This window comes from Garra rufa, chromosome 10, assembly GCF_049309525.1.
Source record: "Garra rufa chromosome 10, GarRuf1.0, whole genome shotgun sequence".
NCBI lineage: Eukaryota > Metazoa > Chordata > Actinopteri > Cypriniformes > Cyprinidae > Garra > Garra rufa.
The window spans coordinates 34,635,378-34,655,821 of NC_133370.1; the positions used below are offsets into that span (position 1 = coordinate 34,635,378).

At 35.7% G+C, this 20,444-nt stretch overlaps 1 protein-coding gene across 1 annotated transcript in view; it reads right to left on the reverse strand.

Moving 5' to 3' along the window:
- LOC141344556 (uncharacterized) overlaps positions 1 to 18,641 on the reverse strand; it is a 44,891-nt gene extending 26,250 nt beyond the window's left edge. Inside the window, exons 1-14 of the mRNA XM_073849435.1 lie at positions 18,474 to 18,641; positions 17,803 to 18,004; positions 10,547 to 10,628; positions 8,952 to 9,044; positions 8,755 to 8,855; positions 7,182 to 7,330; positions 6,919 to 7,014; positions 6,759 to 6,827; positions 6,128 to 6,251; positions 5,972 to 6,039; positions 3,813 to 3,983; positions 3,611 to 3,710; positions 3,422 to 3,480; positions 3,230 to 3,337 (exon numbers count right to left, since the gene is read on the reverse strand). Coding sequence (XP_073705536.1) covers positions 3,230 to 3,337; positions 3,422 to 3,480; positions 3,611 to 3,710; positions 3,813 to 3,983; positions 5,972 to 6,039; positions 6,128 to 6,251; positions 6,759 to 6,827; positions 6,919 to 7,014; positions 7,182 to 7,330; positions 8,755 to 8,855; positions 8,952 to 9,044; positions 10,547 to 10,628; positions 17,803 to 18,004; positions 18,474 to 18,478 — 1,427 coding nt within the window. The 5' untranslated portion in view covers positions 18,479 to 18,641. The remainder of the gene's footprint in view (positions 1 to 3,229; positions 3,338 to 3,421; positions 3,481 to 3,610; positions 3,711 to 3,812; positions 3,984 to 5,971; positions 6,040 to 6,127; positions 6,252 to 6,758; positions 6,828 to 6,918; positions 7,015 to 7,181; positions 7,331 to 8,754; positions 8,856 to 8,951; positions 9,045 to 10,546; positions 10,629 to 17,802; positions 18,005 to 18,473) is intronic.
- Positions 18,642 to 20,444: the final 1,803 nt, after the last annotated feature.

A 20,444-nucleotide genomic window follows, 5' to 3' on the forward strand; every position in this document is an offset into this window, starting at 1 on the left:
AACCTCGCCTGTAAAAGAGACTAAAGTTCTGTTGTGCACAAAAAAAAAAAGAGAAAAAAAAAAAAGTTGAAATCTGGAAAGAAATACATAGTCATTTTTATACATTTCATGAATTTCAAACCCACAAAATTACTGTAATAAAAAGTGACAAGTAGCATATATTTATCAATTATATAAAGGCCATATAAATATCTAAAAATATAAACTAATATACACTACAATTCAAAAGTTTAAAATTGTTGTTTTTCTTAAGTCTCTTTTGTTAATAAAAAATGCAGTTGGTGGAGAAAAAAAAATAAGTAAAAACAGGAATATTGTAAATGAAAAATTAAAGAACTCCGGTGTGATTTTGACCTAAAGTGTATTGAATCATGATACCGAGTGTGAACGTACCTTGCATATCTCATCTCGGTTTGTGTCCTGCTGTCCGAAATCTGGGGTTAGTTAGCCGATGCTCACAACAGGTTGTCAATGCGAGTCCATAGGGCATCGAAGAAGCCATGTAAATAAATCACTGTTTTACGCCATTTACGAGGCACAAAGTAGCTCCTCACTTCATTGGTAGACTTCCAAGGGCCCTGACATTTAAAACGAGACATTGAGAACTCAGAAAAAGCACCGGTAGTTTATTTACAAGAAGATTTATACAGACAGTACCTGGTAGAGAAAATCCGGTCGCCGCCATCTTGAACTTAGTCACGATAAGTCGAGTGTCGAGCACCAAGGAATTTATCAGGTTATCAACTTATCAGGTTGTAGTTTCCTTCGTGCTCGACACTCGACTTATCGTGACTAAATTTAAAATGTGGCGACCGGTCTGTTCCTGGTGGAAAATGTTTGTATAAATCTACTTGTAAATAAACTACCGGTGCTTTTTCTGAGTTCTCAATGTCTCGTTTTAAATGTCAGGGCCCTTGGAAGTCTACCAATGAAGTGTGGAGCTACTTTGTGCCTCGTAAATGGCGTAAAACAGTGATTTATTTACATGGCTTCTTCGATGCCCCATTGACTCTCATTGACAACCTGTTGTGAGCATCGGCTAACTGACCCCAGATTTCGGACAGCTGGACACAAACCGAGATGAGATATGCAAGGTACGTTCACACTCGGTATCATGATTCAATACACTTTAGGTCAATATCACACCGGAGTTCTCCTTTAACATTTTCATTTTACTCTTTTACTACTTTTTACTACTTTTACAATATTACAATTAAAAATAGTAATTAGTATTTTAAGTTTTCTATTTTAATATATTATCTGAATACATTTAAAATGTAACATTCTTGTCTTTAGTTTCACATGATCCTTTATAAAGTATTACAGGTCCTTCTCAAAAAATTAGCATATTGTGATAAAGTTCATTATTTTCTGTAATGTACTGATAAACATTAGACTTTCATATATTTTAGATTCATTACACACAACTGAAGTAGTTCAAGCCTTTTTATTGTTTTAATATTAATGATTTTGGCATACAGCTCATGAAAACCCAAAATTCCTATCTCAAAAAATTAGCATATTTCATCCGACCAATAAAAGAAAAGTGTTTTTAATACAAAAAAAAGTCAACCTTCAAATAATTATGTTCAGTTATGCACTCAATACTTGGTCGGGAATCCTTTTGCAGAAATGATTGCTTCAATGCGGCGTGGCATGGAGGCAATCAGCCTGTGGCACTGCTGAGGTATTATGGAGGCCCAGGATGCTTCGATAGCGGCCTTAAGCTCATCCAGAGTGTTGGGTCTTGCGTCTCTCAACTTTCTCTTCACAATATCCCACAGATTCTCTATGGGGTTCAGGTCAGGAGAGTTGGCAGGCCAATTGAGCACAGTAATACCATGGTCAGTAAACCATTTACCAGTGGTTTTGGCACTGTGAGCAGATGCCAGGTCGTGCCGAAAAATGAAATCTTCATCTCCATAAAGCTTTTCAGCAGATGGAAGCATGAAGTGCTCCAAAATCTCCTGATAGCTAGCTGCATTGACCCTGCCCTTGATAAAACACAGCGGACCAACACCAGCAGCTGACATGGCACCCCAGACCATCACTGACTGTGGGTACTTGACACTGGACTTCAGGCATTTTGGCATTTCCCTCTCCCCAATCTTCCTCCAGACTCTGGCACCTTGATTTCCGAATGACATGCAAAATTTGCTTTCATCCGAAAAAAGTACTTTGGACCACTGAGCAACAGTCCAGTGCTGCTTCTCTGTAGCCCAGGTCAGGCGCTTCTGCCGCTGTGTCTGGTTCAAAAGTGGCTTGACCTGGGGAATGCGGCACCTGTAGCCCATTTCCTGCACACGCCTGTACACGGTGACTCTGGATGTTTCTACTCCAGACTCAGTTCACTGCTTCCGCAGGTCCCCCAAGGTCTGGAATCGGTCCTTCTCCACAATCTTCCTCAGGGTCCGGTCACCTCTTCTCGTTGTGCAGCGATTTCTGCCACACTTTTTCCTTCCCACAGACTTCCCACTGAGGTGCCTTGATACAGCACTCTGGGAACAGCCTACGTTCAGAAATTTCTTTCTGTGTCTTACCCTCTTGCTTGAGGGTGTCAATGATGGCCTTCTGGACAGCAGTCAGGTCGGCAGTCTTACCCATGATTGCGGTTTTGAGTAATGAACCAGGCTGGGAGTTTTTAAAAGCCTCAGGAATCTTTTGCAGGTGTTTAGAGTTAATTAGTTGATTCAGATGATTAGGTTAATAGCTCGTTTAGAGAACCTTTTCATGATATGCTAATTTTTTGAGATAGGAATTTTGGGTTTTCATGAGCTGTATGCCAAAATCATCCATATTAAAACAATAAAAGGCTTGAACTACTTCAGTTGTGTGTAATGAATCTAAAATATATGAAAGTCTAATGTTTATCAGTACATTACAGAAAATAATGAACTTTATCACAATATGCTAATTTTTTTAGAAGGACCTGTATAGTATGCTGATTTCATGCTTGAGAAACATTTCTTCCTCATATCAATTTTGAAAATAGTTCTGCTTAATAATAAATGTTTTTTTCTGTATTCTTCTCTTGTAAGTTCACAGGAACAGCATTCACTTAATATAGAAATATTTTGTAACATTATAAATGTCTTTACTGGCACTTTTGATTAATTTAATGTCCGTTATGAATAAAAGCATCAAAGCCCTAAACATCTCTATATGGTATAATCACAGTACTGAGGATGAAAAATGGTCATGAAAATGAATGAAACGAAAAATAAATCACCTGGACTGCCTTGAGAGGGTGGTTGAGGTAGTTTCACTGGTGCTGGTGGCACCAACAGATTCAACATCTGAGGTACTTGATGAAACCAAAGATTTCTCACTTTTAGCACTAAAAAAAATGTAAAGGAAAAAAGGTGGATTTTTATAATTCAGCAACATTTCTGGAAAGCATTTGCGTTAATCCCTGTCTCACCTTTTTGAAGTCATTAGGTCCAGTGAGTTGTTGTCTAGACTTGAAAACTTCCCATCATTCTTCATTTAAAAAAGTAATAAAAACTAAATGTTAATGTGCACATTAATTAAACTATGTGTTTTTTAGGTCATAAACGAAACCATAAAACAAAACTAACAAATAATGTAAAAATTAATCTCACTTCTTTACCTGTGCCACAAGTTCACTTGATCTTCTCAGTTTGGCCAACGTCTCCAAGGAGTGTGTGTGATGCTTCCTTTTTCCTTTCTTCACTCCATTAGTGACAGTGCTAAAACAGTTACAAAATTAAGGCAAATAAAAACAATTAAATTGTAGCTTACAATACGTTAACCCCAGTACAGTTAATATAATTAAATAAGCAATGACTAACCTAGATGAATGAGGGGGTTTGGTGGCCTTCCTGCCTTTGATTTTGATCTCATGGGAGGCTTTTTCCGGCTCTCGACCTGACAGGAGCTCAGAGCTCTGGGGGGCTGGTGGGAAGCGAATTCGTAATCCAAACAGATGTTTCTTCTTTTTTATCTCTTTTCCTGACATGAACCTAAAAACCACCAGGGCAAAAGGACAAGATAAATGTATTTAAGCTTTACTGTATTAAAGTAAAAGGCTTATGATGGGCAAACAGATTAGGGCTGCAACAACTAATCGATAAAATCGATTATTATCAATAATGAAATTCGTTGACAACGATTCTCATTATCGATTAATCGGGTCCACCCACAGTGCACGTACAACTTCAGAGGATCACGTCAAATTACAGCACTGAATGACGCATTTCTATAGAGAAAATGCATCTAAAAATAGTGGAGGAAACAGACTGAGATGCTGCAGGAGAGATACGTGATCCAAGCTGCCCAAAACATGAGAATTCCTTATTTTAAACTTGAAGCTAATAGCGTAATGGCTTGCCCTGTGAGGCGCTTTGAGATCCATTTGCATCCTCAGCATGAAAACTTTCAGTTTACGGTCATATCCTTATCTGTAAATGTCACAAATTCACACAAGCATTTCCATTTATGCATAAAAGTCCATTCTGGCAGTCTGTGCTAAGTTTAAATCTTTACTGAATGAGCGTCAGACAGGAACACAGAACACAGACAGGGAGACAATTAATACTCAGCGCAAAAAACATTCATTGTGTGGAAACATCTGTCGTTGAATGTTAAATTTAGATTTAAATACATGTTGTGCACATACCAATTTATGGAGGGTAGGAACTGTAGGGCTGTGACGGTGGCAGATTTTTACCACCGCTGGTGGTGCTGTGTTTTATAGATAAATAAATGAGGCTCAAACATTATTCACAAACGTGCTTGTTTATTTGAGCAATTCTGTCGGTGAACAAGCAGCCTACAAATCGCTAAAATTACAATACATAAAATAAACGAAATAATACATTTAAATATGAAAGTAGCCTAAATAAGTGTTAAATAGGCTATTAAACAAACATTTGTTGCAAAAATTCCTAACAACCTCGACAGCTCATCAGAATTACTGGCCGAGTTCTCTTTCTCTTCCCCATTGCACAGCTGCTGTTTTTAATAGCAAAGTAATTACATTTATTTTCATTTCTTTAGTTTATAAAGTTAATTTAGAAATATATTTGGAACACATTTTGTTTGTGAAATTCAAGTTTTCATTTTTTACAGTAACGACCAAGCGGTCAGCGGCAAACAGATCAATTTAGCCTTCTCAATTCATCACGATTTAAATTAAAATCCTTAGATATATATAAAAAAAAAAACTTAAAGCATATCACAATATTAGTTTAATCGTTTAACCTAGATAAATGTATACTAATAGGCGCATATCCAATCGTTTGTGCGGAGAGTGAAAGCTTTTGCAGGACATGGTGCCGCCAGCACTATGTGAAACTTCATTTTTGCTCAAATGTAAGAGTAATAAATTGACTTTAAATTATTACTTCACTTCTATAAAACGAAATAATTCAAATCGAAAACAAAAATCTTTCATTAGCTATAGGCCTAATCCATAAAGATGCATTTAGGCTTTAAAAGCACGTCCAGTGAGCAGATGGCAAGTTAGGATCGTCAACTTCATCTTTGCGACACTGACTACTAGTTTATTAATAAATAATTTGAATATCTCCTTACTTTTCCCAAGCACATTCATGGTAATTACTTTAGCTGGGGCTTTGCGGCCAGTTTAAGCTTACTGCGTGCATTTGAACGCGGAACTCTGCTGAAGGCACTTGCGCTCGCTGCTGCTGCTGCTGTTGTTGGCGGGACACTAAACACCGCCACGGCAGAATAAATAGCAGAAACTGTATTTTCTGCTTGTTAGTGTGTTTTTCTTCAGATATTTGTATTTTATGTTTATTATGACAGGTGAATTGTTGTAAATTGTTAAGCACTGTGTTTTCATAGCATTCAGAAGGTGAAATAGTGTGATTTTGAAAAAATAAAATTGGAATTTAAACCAACTTACTGATTAGTCGAAAAAATAATCGCCAACCAATCGATTATCAAAATAATCGTTAGTTGCAGCCCTAAAACAGATAAAACTCACATGTTAAGGTTGCTGTTAAGTGCTTCCAGAATGCATTCATATCGTTCTGCTCTTGGGGTTTCTGCAAGCTGGAGGTACAAAGCCATAAATTAATTAAAGGGACATTAACACTAACAGATTCACTAATGCAATTACAATGACTAGGCAGACCAATACCTCGCCAAGCTGAAGCCTGTCCCAGTTTTCATTGATGTAAGTCATCAGTTCGAGCTCAGAGTCAAAGTATTTCTTTTTATGAATTACACTTAGGTTATAGAGGCTCAGGTGTGCAACATCTTCCCTGTGAATGAAGTCAACACATGTGATTAAACAAAAAAATCCTATGAAGTATTTTAACAAAAAAAAGTTAGGGAGGCAAAGAAATTCTGACCATTATCAATAAGATGATAATTACTTTTATGTTATTGCAGATAGCCAGTATGTTATGGCAGATATTAAATACTATTGTATCTTAATAAATTAGAATTGGTTATGTTCATTTTTATTATATTCTTCGTAATTATTTTATATGCTACAGATGAATTTGGACAACACAACATTATAATGTACAGTGAAAAATGTATATTAATCATTTTTTGGTGTTTTGGCCAAAAATAATAAAAAAGGCTTATATAAAAAAAATTCTAACTATTCACTAAATGCTATAAATAAACAATAAGGCACATAAGACCAAACAAATCATATGTATAATGTATAATCATTCTGCATCGTCTTCAAAAATCTACTTAATTTTTAAAATTTGACTACAGAATTACTTAAAAATGTGTGAAAACAGCTCAAAACTCACCATCTCAGAGGCAAACGTTTGAGGTACTCTGGTCCACTATTACAAACGGAACAAATAAATAGATAGAACCTGAGAACAAAGATGGAAAACGTTAATTAAATGGCAAGACTTCAACTACTTGCTTTGACCTTAATCAAATTATTGGAAAGCAGTACTTCACCTGTCTCCAAAGAGCATGGGCTTCTGAAAACACTGGATACAGGCTTCGTGAAACCACTGTTTACACTTATTACACTGCAACATCTTTAGATACCAGCTGTGGGAAGAAAGAGATTCGTTACAATTCTACTTCATGCTGGGGTATATTCTGTACCCACAATCCTCTGCAATCTATGATTCAAAGCCTGATCTTAGTGGGGTATATCCTAAGAACTATATCAGCCAACAGTGTTTCCAGCAATGGTGTCTTTGTGTTGCACTTACTCGCCAGGCCCCCCACAGTAGCAGTAGCACTGCTGGACGTTGGTCTTATGGCCCTGGTCCCACACTAAATCCTCAAGGGTGTATGGCAGAGACTGCTTCATTTCCTGTAGGGCTTTGGCATTTGGCCCTTTCTTCAGTGCACCGCCTCTCTGTGATTTCACATATACAACCACAACAATTCATGATAGATGAACATGCCTCTAGTATGCATGTCAATCAATTCTAAGGTGGAGTAAAGCCCCAGTTAGACTACACTATTTTTTTTGTCGGTTACGACAGTCACTGTGTCTGATTATGCGTTTTTGAATCCTAAAATCTTGTAGAAACATGTCAGACTACACAATGCTATCAGACCATTCATTGCATGGTGTCATTAATGACGTGCATGCTGTCATCGATAGGGTGGACTAGACAAAATGTGCTATAAGCGTAAACAAACAATGGCTAGCAAACAGCATTTTGCTCTGTCTTGTCATCAAAAAAGGCCAAAAAAGAAAACCTGACAATGGACACAAATCTGGATTGCATAAAAAGGACAGTATAGACTGTCAAAAAAAAAACCAGGTAAAATAGTTTTTATTTCAACTTTTTCGCTTTGTCGCATTAGTCCCTAATTATAAGTGCAGAAGTGTTGCCATGGTTCCACGAACATTTCCTCTATTGTAAATTTCCACCTAGCAGGACCGATCTCTCTCTCGTCAAAACGACTAAATTTTGCATCCCGACACTCATTGTCGTATACAAATTCCCACGACACTTAACGACAAGCACAATGTGCCAAAATCGTTTAGTCTAAACCAGGCTTAACTCTGAAGACCAGGGTTTACATATCCCTTCTAGTCATACCAGCAAAGTGTGGTGTTACATGTAGAGTGTCGTTGACTGTTTTTATACTACTGTTAGAAAGTTTGGAGTCAGTAAAATTCAATACTTTTATTCAGCAAGGATGCATCAATTAAAAAAAAGAGAGAAAACATTATATTTATTGGTGGATATGGCAAAAAATTTGGACCTCTACAGATCAACAACCTACAAAGATCTTAAAAATAAAATAAAATTATATTAGACCCAAATCATGAATATCAACTTACATGCTACTGTTCAAAAGTTAACAAAAATGCATTGATTTGATCAAGAGACAGTAATACTTTTACATTGTTACACAACAAATCCTAAAATTAATACTGTTCTTCTCTATTCTTTCTATTCAGCAAAGAACCCTGAAAAAAGTATCATGGCTTTCACTAAAACATTAAGCACTGCATCTGTTTTCAACATGGCCATCACAGGAATAAATTCAAATAGAAAATGGTTATTTTCAATTATCATAATGTATAACAATTGTACTCTTTCTGCATTTACAATAAACCTTAAAGGTGCAGTTTGGTGGTCTCCTACAGGTAATTTAATTTATGAAAACAATAGGTCTGGAGAAGTTTTTGACATGCTTAAATATGCAGCACCCACATACTGAAAAACATACTGAAAACCCTTCACAAGATAGAAAGAGTCACCAGTGACTATTATGCACTTTAGACATATTCTTTCAGGAGTGAACATGTCATGAACAAACCTTTGTTGTTGTAGCAAACACACACTGTCTGCACAGCCATTTGTCATCGGAGGCAATGACACTGGGGTCGATTATGGGAGCGTGGCATAGCTGATGATATCCTGTGGAAGAGATATTGGCAGCAATGAAATAGGGAACTCATTCCCTTATATTGAGTAAAGTGACTCAGATTTACACGTAGGATAGTGACAATCTACCTTGCCCACATTTGTCACAGATGACTATTTCATTGGGGGGCTCGGAGCTTTCATTCTGGCATATGGAGCAGAGCATTTCCCCTCCACTGTCCCCTGAAAGAAGGAACAAAGAACATTAACAAGTGTGCGGGTGCACACAACTGTTTTATCCATTACAGCTGAGAACAATGGGTCTCATTCACCAATAATTGTGTGGATTATTTCATATTTGTAGGCACAGGAGAATCTCTCATTAAAAATAATTTCCACCTGATTTACAAGACATATATACGCAAATGAATTTGTTCATAACCTCATTCTAATGTCTTGGAAATTTGAAGCATTCTAAATAGGTGACAGAGGTTAATAAGCATGCTAGAGGTTAGCTATTTGGATAAAAAAAATGCCCTAACCATCTCCATATAAGGGATTTACACACAACCTTCCTTTTACAGCCTTTAGTCACTCTAGCAAAGATATGACGCCCTCAAAAGAAGCAAGATCCTTGAGCAATGTCAATTGTGCCTTTGTAAAAAGCAAGTACAAACACAGTAAACGCCTTTTATGTAGACTCAGATAACAGATCTCTCATTAGCCAGCTATACATAAACATATCTGCTTTGTTATTCAGAGAAACCTTGAAGCTCAAACTATTACACAGCTTTTCTCATTCTTTCATTTTATGTTAAAATATATTTCAGACAAAATATAAATTTCATCTTAACACGACTATAACACCCAGAGTATTTGCTTTTCGCATTTGTGGTTTCAGTTGTTCCCACATTTTTATATACAAGTTTAGAATACATTTTAGAGCAAAAGGTTTAGGTAACAAACATTCACACACAAATCTGTGTGTGTGCATGCATACATAGTGAATGAGACCCAGGGAGGGACTACAATTATGAGGGGTGGAGAGACTGCTTTAATTGGGTCTAAAAGTGACTTGTTGTCCCAGAATATTTCTGAACTTCTAATGAAAATTGTTCAAACCACTTAAGCACAAAAGGGGGAAAGTGCAATAGTTGCCAGCTGTCACTGATGGTAAACAACCCTTTGAAATACTTCACTGCCACTTGAAACAAATAAGATCTGAAGATAAAACTATGAGAGAATTTCTTTTAAGCGTATACATAAATGCCTTTGTTGAATTGTTACCAAGAGATACACCAACAGATGCCAGAGGTACCTTCCCTATTCTTGTCTCCTGGCTCGATGTGGGACTTACGGTTTGTGTAAGCCTGGAGACTCTGAGGTCTGTCAACTGTCAGGGATAAATTAAGAGATAACTCAGGCTGAATGAAGGAGATAGGGAAGAGAAACCAAAAGGCGGCTAACAGCAAAACCACAAGTCAGACAGCATGAAAGAAGCAGCATAATAGAAGTATTGGCCAATCTTCTATTACAATGAACAGAAGGAACATAGGGATGTTATTTAAAGCAAAAGAAAACCAGTATTTGAACCAGTCCGTGGATGGTGTACATAAATCTAAGTCAGGATGTTCAAGATCCCATTATGAAACCCACCTCAGAGATGCCACCAAGACACAATAGACAAGTAACAAGGCATCAGCATTTTTTTTAATCAGAAAAAATATACAACCGTTTGTATTTACCTGTCTGGATGTCTTTCCACAGAACCCAGGATTTTGATTGATCTTCAAAAATCACAAAGCAGCGGTGCTTATGTTTATCTATCTGTAAAAAGCATAAATCAAGAGAAGTTCTGATTACTTTAGACACTTTTCTGGTGATTATAAAAAGCATTAGAATATCAGTTAAAATAACAGAGGTACTAGACTGTGTGCTTATCGGCTAAAAAACAACAGATATAAAACTACTGATTTAAGATGATTATATATTTAGCAAGAATGTATTTTGTAGACAAATATTTAATTTAAAAGAGCAGAGAGATTGGCTACCGTTTCATTCACAGTGCTTCATAGGAGTAGGTGGGTGCTACAGAGTTCTTTTGCAGCAAATTACTGTTCAGTAAATCTCTTATTGGTGGATAATTTTGCAGAATTATAGGTAATGTAATTTTCACCTGTAATTCTGCTGTTAAAATTTGCAAGGGTCTCACCAATAAAAGTTTATAACATTGGTTAGCATCCCTATAGCTTTTAGTATGTCTGTATTTAACACCATTATTGTTTAAAATATATTTCCCTATGGAGAAAATGAGTAGGATTTTTACTTCTAGAACCCATTTGATCCACTCTTTAACACAGTAGAGCAGTGATTTTCAAACCTTGGGTCGCGACCAGTCTTAAAAAATGGGTCGCCTGAAGATTTATGGAAAATGTATATGTATGTAATAAAGTTCAAGACTCGGGGAAGAAGGAATCGGGAACCGGCAAACTTAACTCCAATAAACAAACAACAAAACGAAAGTAAGCGGCAGCCTCCTCACGGGAGAATCCAATTGTGTTTGCACTCTGTTTTAGTGTTGAGCATTGTAGCCAGTATCTGTTGATTTCTGGAACGCAATGGCCAGTCGAGGAGTTCCAGAATCCACTCACAGCTCAAATTAGATTTTGTTTAAGTCTTCATGAATCCTCTCATTATAATAAACAAAGCGTAGACGCAATGTAAATAAGAGATTAAATGTGCTGCATAGAGAGAGATTGATTGATTATAGCCGAATTTTCTGAGATAAACTGAAATGAGTGACAGCCTTTCAGTGATTAAGGGAACGCACTCTGCGTGCTTCCTTGGTTATGTTAAAGTGCATTCAGAATTTGAATAAAAGTTTTGTTTTCATATTGCAAAGAGGACCGTACTTGCTGCAATTTTCAAGAGGGACATCCACATATAAATGTGGGATTCTCTCAAAATCGCAATGACTGATTTGATAATTATATATTTATATTATATGGGTCGCGTCAATTTAAAAATATATAAAATAGGGTCACTCTTAAAGTTTGAAAACCACTGCAGTAGAGTACATGTCTCTGATAGTTTGTATATCTTTGTATGACCACTAAACTGTATGAATGACCGTTGCCCCAGGCAGCCGATATACTGAGTCAGTCCTCGCTGCAGCCTGTAGCGCGATGACGTAGCTGGATCAGGTACAATACGCACTGGACGTTGTGACGCGCATGCGCGGTGGTTTGTTTCGCTGATATTTCAATATAAACAGTCACATGAGTGAAAACAGCTTGATCTGACAGCTATGATCAGTTTGTATATTGAATTTAATGATTAATGTTTTTTTTTTTTTTTTTTTTTTTATGTACATGCCCTGCTAACACTGGGTTCTGCTTCAATTTGCTGATCAATGTAGATCACTGTAGAGTATAGCCATCAGCATGGGCGACATTAGGGGGGGACAAGGGGGGGCAGTTGCCCCCCCTGTGGTTAGTCATGGTCATGGAATCCTCGACAGCCCCGCTGCAACTGCTTTAGCCAAGCTTAGGCTTGGTTGTACTTGGGAACTAGACGGTGCTATATAACCCTCAAACGAAAGCAAAGCAATTGAAGATCTGGCAAACTATCCAACGTGTTTTTGCAGCGTTGAGCAATGTAGCCAATCACAGACATATCTGTTGTTTCCGAACAATTAGAAACACTTGTCAGAATTCACTCACTGCTGAAAGCGCCTGATCGGTTTGTATTAAGTACAGTTTTGTGCGCTCGTGAATCATCTTATGAGTGTAGACGCGATGTAAATAAAATATTAATTGTGTAGTTTAGAGAGCTTTATTAATTATAACGGAATTTTGTGAGATCTCTATGAACTTTTAGTGATAATAAGGGGAGCGTGCTTTGCACTTTCCAGGCTATAATCCATTTAGAATTTGTATGAAACTTTAGTTTTTCGGCACATGATGCAAGCTGATATGTTTTGGGAGTGACATTTGCATATTTACGCTGGGTTTATTTCTCGAAATAACGGTGAAGCAATAGACGGGATAAAAATATATTTCCCCTTCTCCCAAAACAACTTACTGTTTCAGCTATAAAATAGTTCAGTTTTGTATGTGATGGCAAAATGTTTATATTTAGTTTCGTTTTTTATTTAGCTAATTTAGAAAAACGTGTGGAGCATTTTTTATTCGTTAAATATATATATATATTTACCGAACAGCGCCCAGCGGAAGACTGATCATAGTCTGTTTGATCAGTTTGCCTTCTCAAATCATCACGACTTGCCTAAAATGAAATCTATAGATATAAAACAGTTCAAGTATAAAACAATGGTAGTTTAAACGTTACAGATAAATGTGCGCTATATGCGCATAGTTTGTGCAGAAAGTGGAAGCTAAAGCTTGCAGGACATCGAGGCACCAGCGCGATCACTTGCATTTTTTTCATTGGAAGCAATTTAAAATTATCCGTCATTTTTGCTCACAAAGTACGAGTAATACATCGAAAAAAATGTTACAGCATTTTTATAAAATAAAGAAAACAAAAATTATGTGCTTCTGCCGTCTGGTTCTTGAACAGGAGTGCTTAACAAAATGAAGCGAAATGCATGCCTCACAGACATAATAAATACATTTATAGAAAGCTTTAAATTATTACTTAACGAAATAAAACAAATCAAAAGCACAAACTCTTTCATGTAATCCGTAAAGATGAATTTCTCTCTAAAGGCGCGTCCAAAATGGAGATTGCGAGTCAGGATCTTTGCGACACTGACTCAGAATACACAAATTAATTAATAAATAATTCATTTATGTCCTTACTCTTTCCTCGACACATTCATTGTTATTTATTTTTGCCAGTGCTTGGGGCGAGTTTTAGCCTATTGTGTGCGCTTGAACGCGGATTCAGCTGCGCTAAAGCACACTAAACGGTGTCTGAGTTGGTCTCAAAAGTGAAAGCGAAAGTGAAGTTTCGTGTTGTTTCCACCAGCGCGGCATTTTTTTTCTTCACCATAATTGATGGATGTCTAAATTATGAAAATAAGGAGAAGCCTAAAACAGGCCCGATGCCGGCCCGGGTCTGAACTATGACATGAAAATTGTCCCGAAGCCGTAGCCCTGGGGTGTAAAAAAAAGTCAGGGCCCATCGGTCCGGGCTGAAGTGCAGCGCTTTAATTGACTGCTTTGATGTGCTGCAATACCGTAGGGCACTGTTTTAATGCTTACATCTGATTTTTTTTTTCTTGCCCCCCCTGACTCAAGAGTCAAATGTCGCCCATGGCCATCAGTGATGCGCAGGTTGATCCAAAAAGAGCTTAGAGTCATCCAAAAATATTTTTAATGATATTCGGGTCACGGTCGGTCGGGGCATTTGAAATTAAGATGCCAATTTTAAATCTTTGTAATTTATATAGTACTAGACACAATTTTGTATGAAATAAATAGACCTACACTTTATTGGCTGAATAATATTTACCTTTTGAATGTTGAGCATTATTAACTGTTGAATAAATGCTGACACGGGACAAAATGCCCGATTTCCAACACGTTGAACTGAGCAATGCCATTGTACCATTTTAATAGGCTACTTTTAAACGCATATAGCTCAGTAATGTCAGTTTTATGTATTTTCTGAGAGGGGGTGAGATTTTTGTTTGGAAAGTCGAGGGAGAGACGCACACTTCGATTAGACTGGATAAACACATGCAGCATCTTAATTGTTAAGAAAATAGTATTCCTAATAAATGTCTCGAATATTTTGATTATGTCCAATGCTTCTCTTTCTTTTTGGAATTAGACATTTCACTATGTCTTTTCAAATGCCTAGGTCTGTTTAATTTCCTTAATTATACAATGTCAAGCACTAATTTTAAACGTTTATTCAAGCAATGATATATACATTATCTCTTGTATATGCTTGTTTAAAACCAGGGATTAAAAACGAATTCCAAGTAAAAACGATAGGCTATTTTTTCTTTACATTTCCAGAGAGCGAAACAAACGAAATTAAACATTACTTAATAAATTCAAGGTACTATAATTTCCTTATTCATTTGATACAACTATTATAGCTATACAATTAATATATATAAAATAATATTATTTTGTCATATTCGTGATTCCTGAATTTATATATGAAAACTTCGTTTTGAAGTGCATTCGTTATGTTGGTATAAGAAAATTCGTTAACCTAGCCTATTAAGTTGATTTAATATTCTTGATAATTTTTATAATAAGTTAAAAGTTAAGAAAAAGTAATTAGCTTGTAGTCTATATATATTTAGGGCTATAGGCTAATCTTTTTCTTAACTCTTATTACACTGTAGATCGAAATAAAATAATTATTGATCATATTTAACATCGGAGAATCACTGACATAATTTAGAGTAGGCTACATCGAAAACGAAACTATTTAAATCTGTATAAAGGAAAGACAAAATAAAACAAGAACTGTTTTTCAAACTGTATTTTTCTTCATCAAGAACATTTCTTTTGACAAAATTAATTAATGCCGAATGATGTTTGACAGTGTACACATCTCCACCGCATATAATCGCTGGTGTCAGTCACAAATATTAAACATGCGGGCCAGGAAGCGGGTCGGTACAATTTTTTTTTTTTTTTGCGGTCCGAGTTGCAGCGGGTTAGTTGAAAACGTCAGTTGGGTTTGGGTTGTTTATACATTGACCCGCACATCGCTGATAGCCATTAAAGAAGGAACTCGAGTTCTTACCAGTCAAAATATCATTAAGCACACTCTTTTTTTTTTTGGACATCTGACAAGATTTTTTTGTTATTTTTTTATATTGGTGCTGTTATTATTTTTCCATTTTCGCTTGAATGTGTACTGGTATTTCAATACAATACCTTATTGTATTGCAACTTTAGGATTAAAATGACAGAGACATATTTTTTGAAATGACACATAAAATGACATATTTTGTCTTCCACTCAGCAATAAACATGACCTGAATAAAATGGCTTAATTTTAATATGTTGTATATACACTCACTGAAAATAATACTTGACAAAGATATTATGCTTTTAATCCATTAAATTTGTTAAAATGCTCTTAAGTTTATACTTTATAATTTTTACTTTATAATTGTAACATTTTGCATGTGTGTAGAGAGCATCACATTTGTGTAAATTATTATTTATCAATTATTACTTATTAATATTCATCTCTACTAATACACAGGTTAGAATATCATCACAATACAATATTGGCCCTTTAAACCAGCGCATGCGTATTATATTCAGAGATGCTACTGCGCATACCGCGCAGGCGCCTAACAACGTCCAGTATCAAAAAAAGATACAATTAAAGAATATTTTATCATTATCCTACTATTACTACTTGCACAATTTCATATTCACCGCTGCAAATTCACTCAACAAAATCCTTTATTTATTATTTTTTAAAAATAGGTTCAACAGTATATCCAAACTATTTCATTATCTAAAAATCTTATACTGTCAATTTGTTTCATCTTTTTAATTTATATTGTTAAAGGTTTTGTTTTGTATTTATTTTATTATTTTTAATTGTATTGTATACATGTATAATGCTGACATTTTTGTACTTTTGTGGTTTGTACCTTGGCAATAAAAAAAAAAAAAAAAAAACGTCCAGTACGTATTGGACCTGATCCATCTACGTCATCGCGCTGCAGCCTGCAGCGAGGACCTCTTGGATATACTACATAGCTGTGATACTTTTATTTTACATCCTTCAGTTGTGTGTGTGTGTATATATATATATACACATACATACAAACATATACATACAAACATACAACACATAGTTAGAGATGCACCGATTGATCGGCTAGTGATTGGAATCGGACGATTTTTCACATGATCGGCCGGTCAGTTTCTCCTCTTGCCGATTCCAAGCCGATCCCTTTATTGCCAGCGGGGCATGCAATTGCGTCACAGCCACGCGCACGCACTCACAGTCTCGTGTAAACATGTCTTTGGTGTGAGTGAAGATGACACAAAGATCGCAGTTTGTAACATTTATAAGGCCAAAATACAACGTGAGGGAACAACCACGAACCACGCGTGTGTTTAGCTTGGCTGGACATGTGGTAGATCGCGCCCCCCGCTCTGCATATTTTGCATGTCTCTGTTAGTTAACACACCTGATGCAGATAACACGCTCGTTAGAAGTAAGCTTCGTGAATGAACTGTGTTCTGACTGACATGGTCCCTGCACAGTGTTCATTGCTCCCTACTCCCTGAGCAGGGGAAATCCGTTGACGTACTACTTTCATTCATAAATATATTTGCGCTGCGCCACCGCATACAGCGTCTTCACCAGCATATGTTCCAGTTGAAGGTAATTAAAGCGTGCGCGACATGAATTTAATTTGTATTTATTTACAGATGCATATATGTTACACTTCTCTAGTAAGTTTCATCTGTGTGTGAAGACGCTGTAATTAATGTTAAAAAAATCCATATAAAATTCATTGAAGAAAAGTAGATTTCTGCATGCCTGCTTTGTTACTTATATTTTATTTCTAATGTTTTTAAGGCTCAGAGCAATTTATTTTGTTAAAATTATTTTTATATGAGAAGATGCTGTAATGTTTATACATTTCTTTTATTATAAAATAAAAAAAATACATTGAGGAAAAGATTTTTGCTAGTATAACTATACTATGTTAGTTACAGGAACTAATTTTATACCTTTTTCGAAGGCACAAAGCACTTTATTTTGTTGTTAAAGTTATTTTGTTGTAAGAAGATCCTGTAATGTTTTAAAATGTATTTTATTATAAAATTAAATTAAATAAAATATTTCTGTATAGGCCTATGCTTTCATTACAGCTCTTAAAAAAATTAAATCGGAATCGGCAGGTCACACTTACTGAAAAATCGGAATCGGCCAAGAAAATTGCAATCAGTGCATCTCTACACATAATGTCAATTTATTTGTGTTTTACATTTTGATATAATTATCATCTGATTGTATATAATCTCTTACACACCTTGGAGATAGTTCCCAGGTAAAAGAGGCCATCTGACCATCGGGCCAGGACGTCCTGCCCTTCTTCAAACTTGCTGGCGAGTCTGGCTGAGTCAGTCAGCCCATCTTTAAGGGAAAATTGTGACAAGGGCACCGGAGACTTGTGTTGGCGATTTGGGGTTGACTTTTGATGGGCGGCCAGGTTATCTGCACTTGCTGAGTCTCTGTCGAATGAGCAAAACAACTCATGAAAAACATGATTCAACCACACTTTTGCTTACACTAACACAAAAGTATACTTAAACAAAAAAGGTTTAAAATGTAGTATCAAACTACCCTGGTGCAGGTTTTATAGGTATTTCACATGAAAAAGCAGTGTATGATTTTTTTAGGAATGAGTGTACTTTGTATTGGCTAGTCAGTAAAGCGCCCAAACAGATTGACAGAGAAAGCAAAAAGCCTCTTTTGTTAGCAGCATAGCTGGAGAGAGCTAACAGGATTTCTCATTCAAAACAATGTGACTTCAAATAAAAGCCTCCCGTTCAAAAACCTACAGGTTTTTTATTCATTGGAATCAGAAAACGTATGTTTGAACCCAGTAATTTTTACCTGCTGGTAAGTGAGAGATGAAAGCCCCCCGCACACCCCCTTGTTTTATTGTAACAGATTGAATCCTGTCTGGATCTGTCTTACCTCATTCGGCCACTTTCCCGGGTTACAATGCTTCACAAACACAAAGAACTACACCACAGAAGGTCAGCAGGAACACCACTGTGAATCGAGGTGGTTCTGCTTTTCCTAGATTAATCTAACGTATTAAGTGTTTTACACTATGGTAAACAACTGGTTTGGCTCACTCGCTCTCGCCATTTTGGTTTCCCGCTGAGCGGCGAGTGCATTGTGGGACGCGCTCGCGCTCCGCACGGACTCACTTTCCCTCACAAATTTGAAAAAGCGTTAGTGGGAGGATGTTTACCTCACCCACACCGTCACTTAACTCTACGCTTCGTTGTCCCATTACACTTCCGCATCACTTATTTTACTTTATATTTACATTTAGATAATCAGAATGTTTTATTTTGGTCAGTGACAAATAAGTATGTCCGCTAATATAAAACATATTTTATAAACAGAATTTAAAACACATGTCCAAGCTCTTAAAATGTAATATCCTTATTAATTTTAGTTTCATGAAGTTTTGCATTAAAAAATTAGATTAAATGACTGAGATGTAAATATAAAGAGGTAACCAATAAGTTAAAAGCACTGAAATAAGATGGGTAAGTCTTTGATACAGTAAAATTTAACCATTATTTCACATTTCTTAAAAGATTTCATAAACATATTTGAAAAAGTATTGATTCATGATTAAACTACTTTATATTTAAAAACCCCAAATGAACATTTTAATGTGTCCACTCAGTCTTATTGTTTTTAATTTGTAACATTTAAAAAAAATGTTTAATTAATAGTAAAAAATACATTAAAACTAGCCTACTTTTGCCATCATTTTTTTTTAAATCACTGGTCAGTTATACCAACACATTTTGGTAAAGTATTTGTATTTGTAAATACTTTAATTGTGTAGGTATTATAGCTATACATATGACTTGAAGTCCAGGAGGTTATTGTTACCTTCAATTTTCCTTTTTAATCACTCATTATAATAGAACATTTCAGCTCATTTCAGATCAGAAAAATCAGAACATTTTGTTAAGGGTTTGCCTTCTCCTCCATCTTATTTATAACTGCAGAAATATAAATCATTGTAACAAATAACATTTTTGTCAGTGCTTTGGTTGTAATATCAGCTAAAAGGCAACAGGAATGTAAAGCCAGCCTTTTCTGAAACATGCATGGCAAACAGATGACAGTCTTATGGCTTATTTTCAAAGGTATTACAACATGGGTGCAATTTTGTTTTAGACCATTCAAGACAGTTTATAAAAATATTTTAATATGAACTCATATGTATAGCACTATATTATTGTGTTCTGCCAAGCTGTTGAATGTACCTCTAAGTTGGCCTCACCAATGAAGCTGAGCCTCGCATGCCAGGAATACAAATGGTGCATTGTACTAGCCATCATGCTACCAAGCCTTTGAAGTTACCAATGCAGTCTTGAGCAGGACTGCTCAAAATATTATTAAAAGCAGATAAATAATTATATATATTATAATAATTATAAATCATGTATGTCTATTTATTTTTAATACATTATAAATATCTTTCAGTATATTATAAAACATCAATAAATAAACAGATTTAAAGATGTTTATTAATTTGTCGATTTAAAAAGGGATAAAAATTACCTACATTTCATGTTTGAAATATTATATTAATTACTTATTATTTTTAAGTGTCACTATAGTCCTCCATATATTAAGAGCCATTTATAGGACTGGAACCAGACTTTGCCCTTTCAAAACTAGCACTGACCGAAGCCTTGAGAAAGATTTATTTAGAGACCTTTGACCAAAGCTGGCTCATGGCACAATGCACAATCCATATGTTCCTTTAAATATCATAGCCTTTTTACCAGTGCTATTTTAGTATCACTGAGATATTATTTAAATTTAGTTAGGTTTACATTTGTTGTAATTTTGTTGTGTGTTTTCATGTTTTATTACTTTTTTCTTTTCTTTTTTTTATTTAAGTTATTT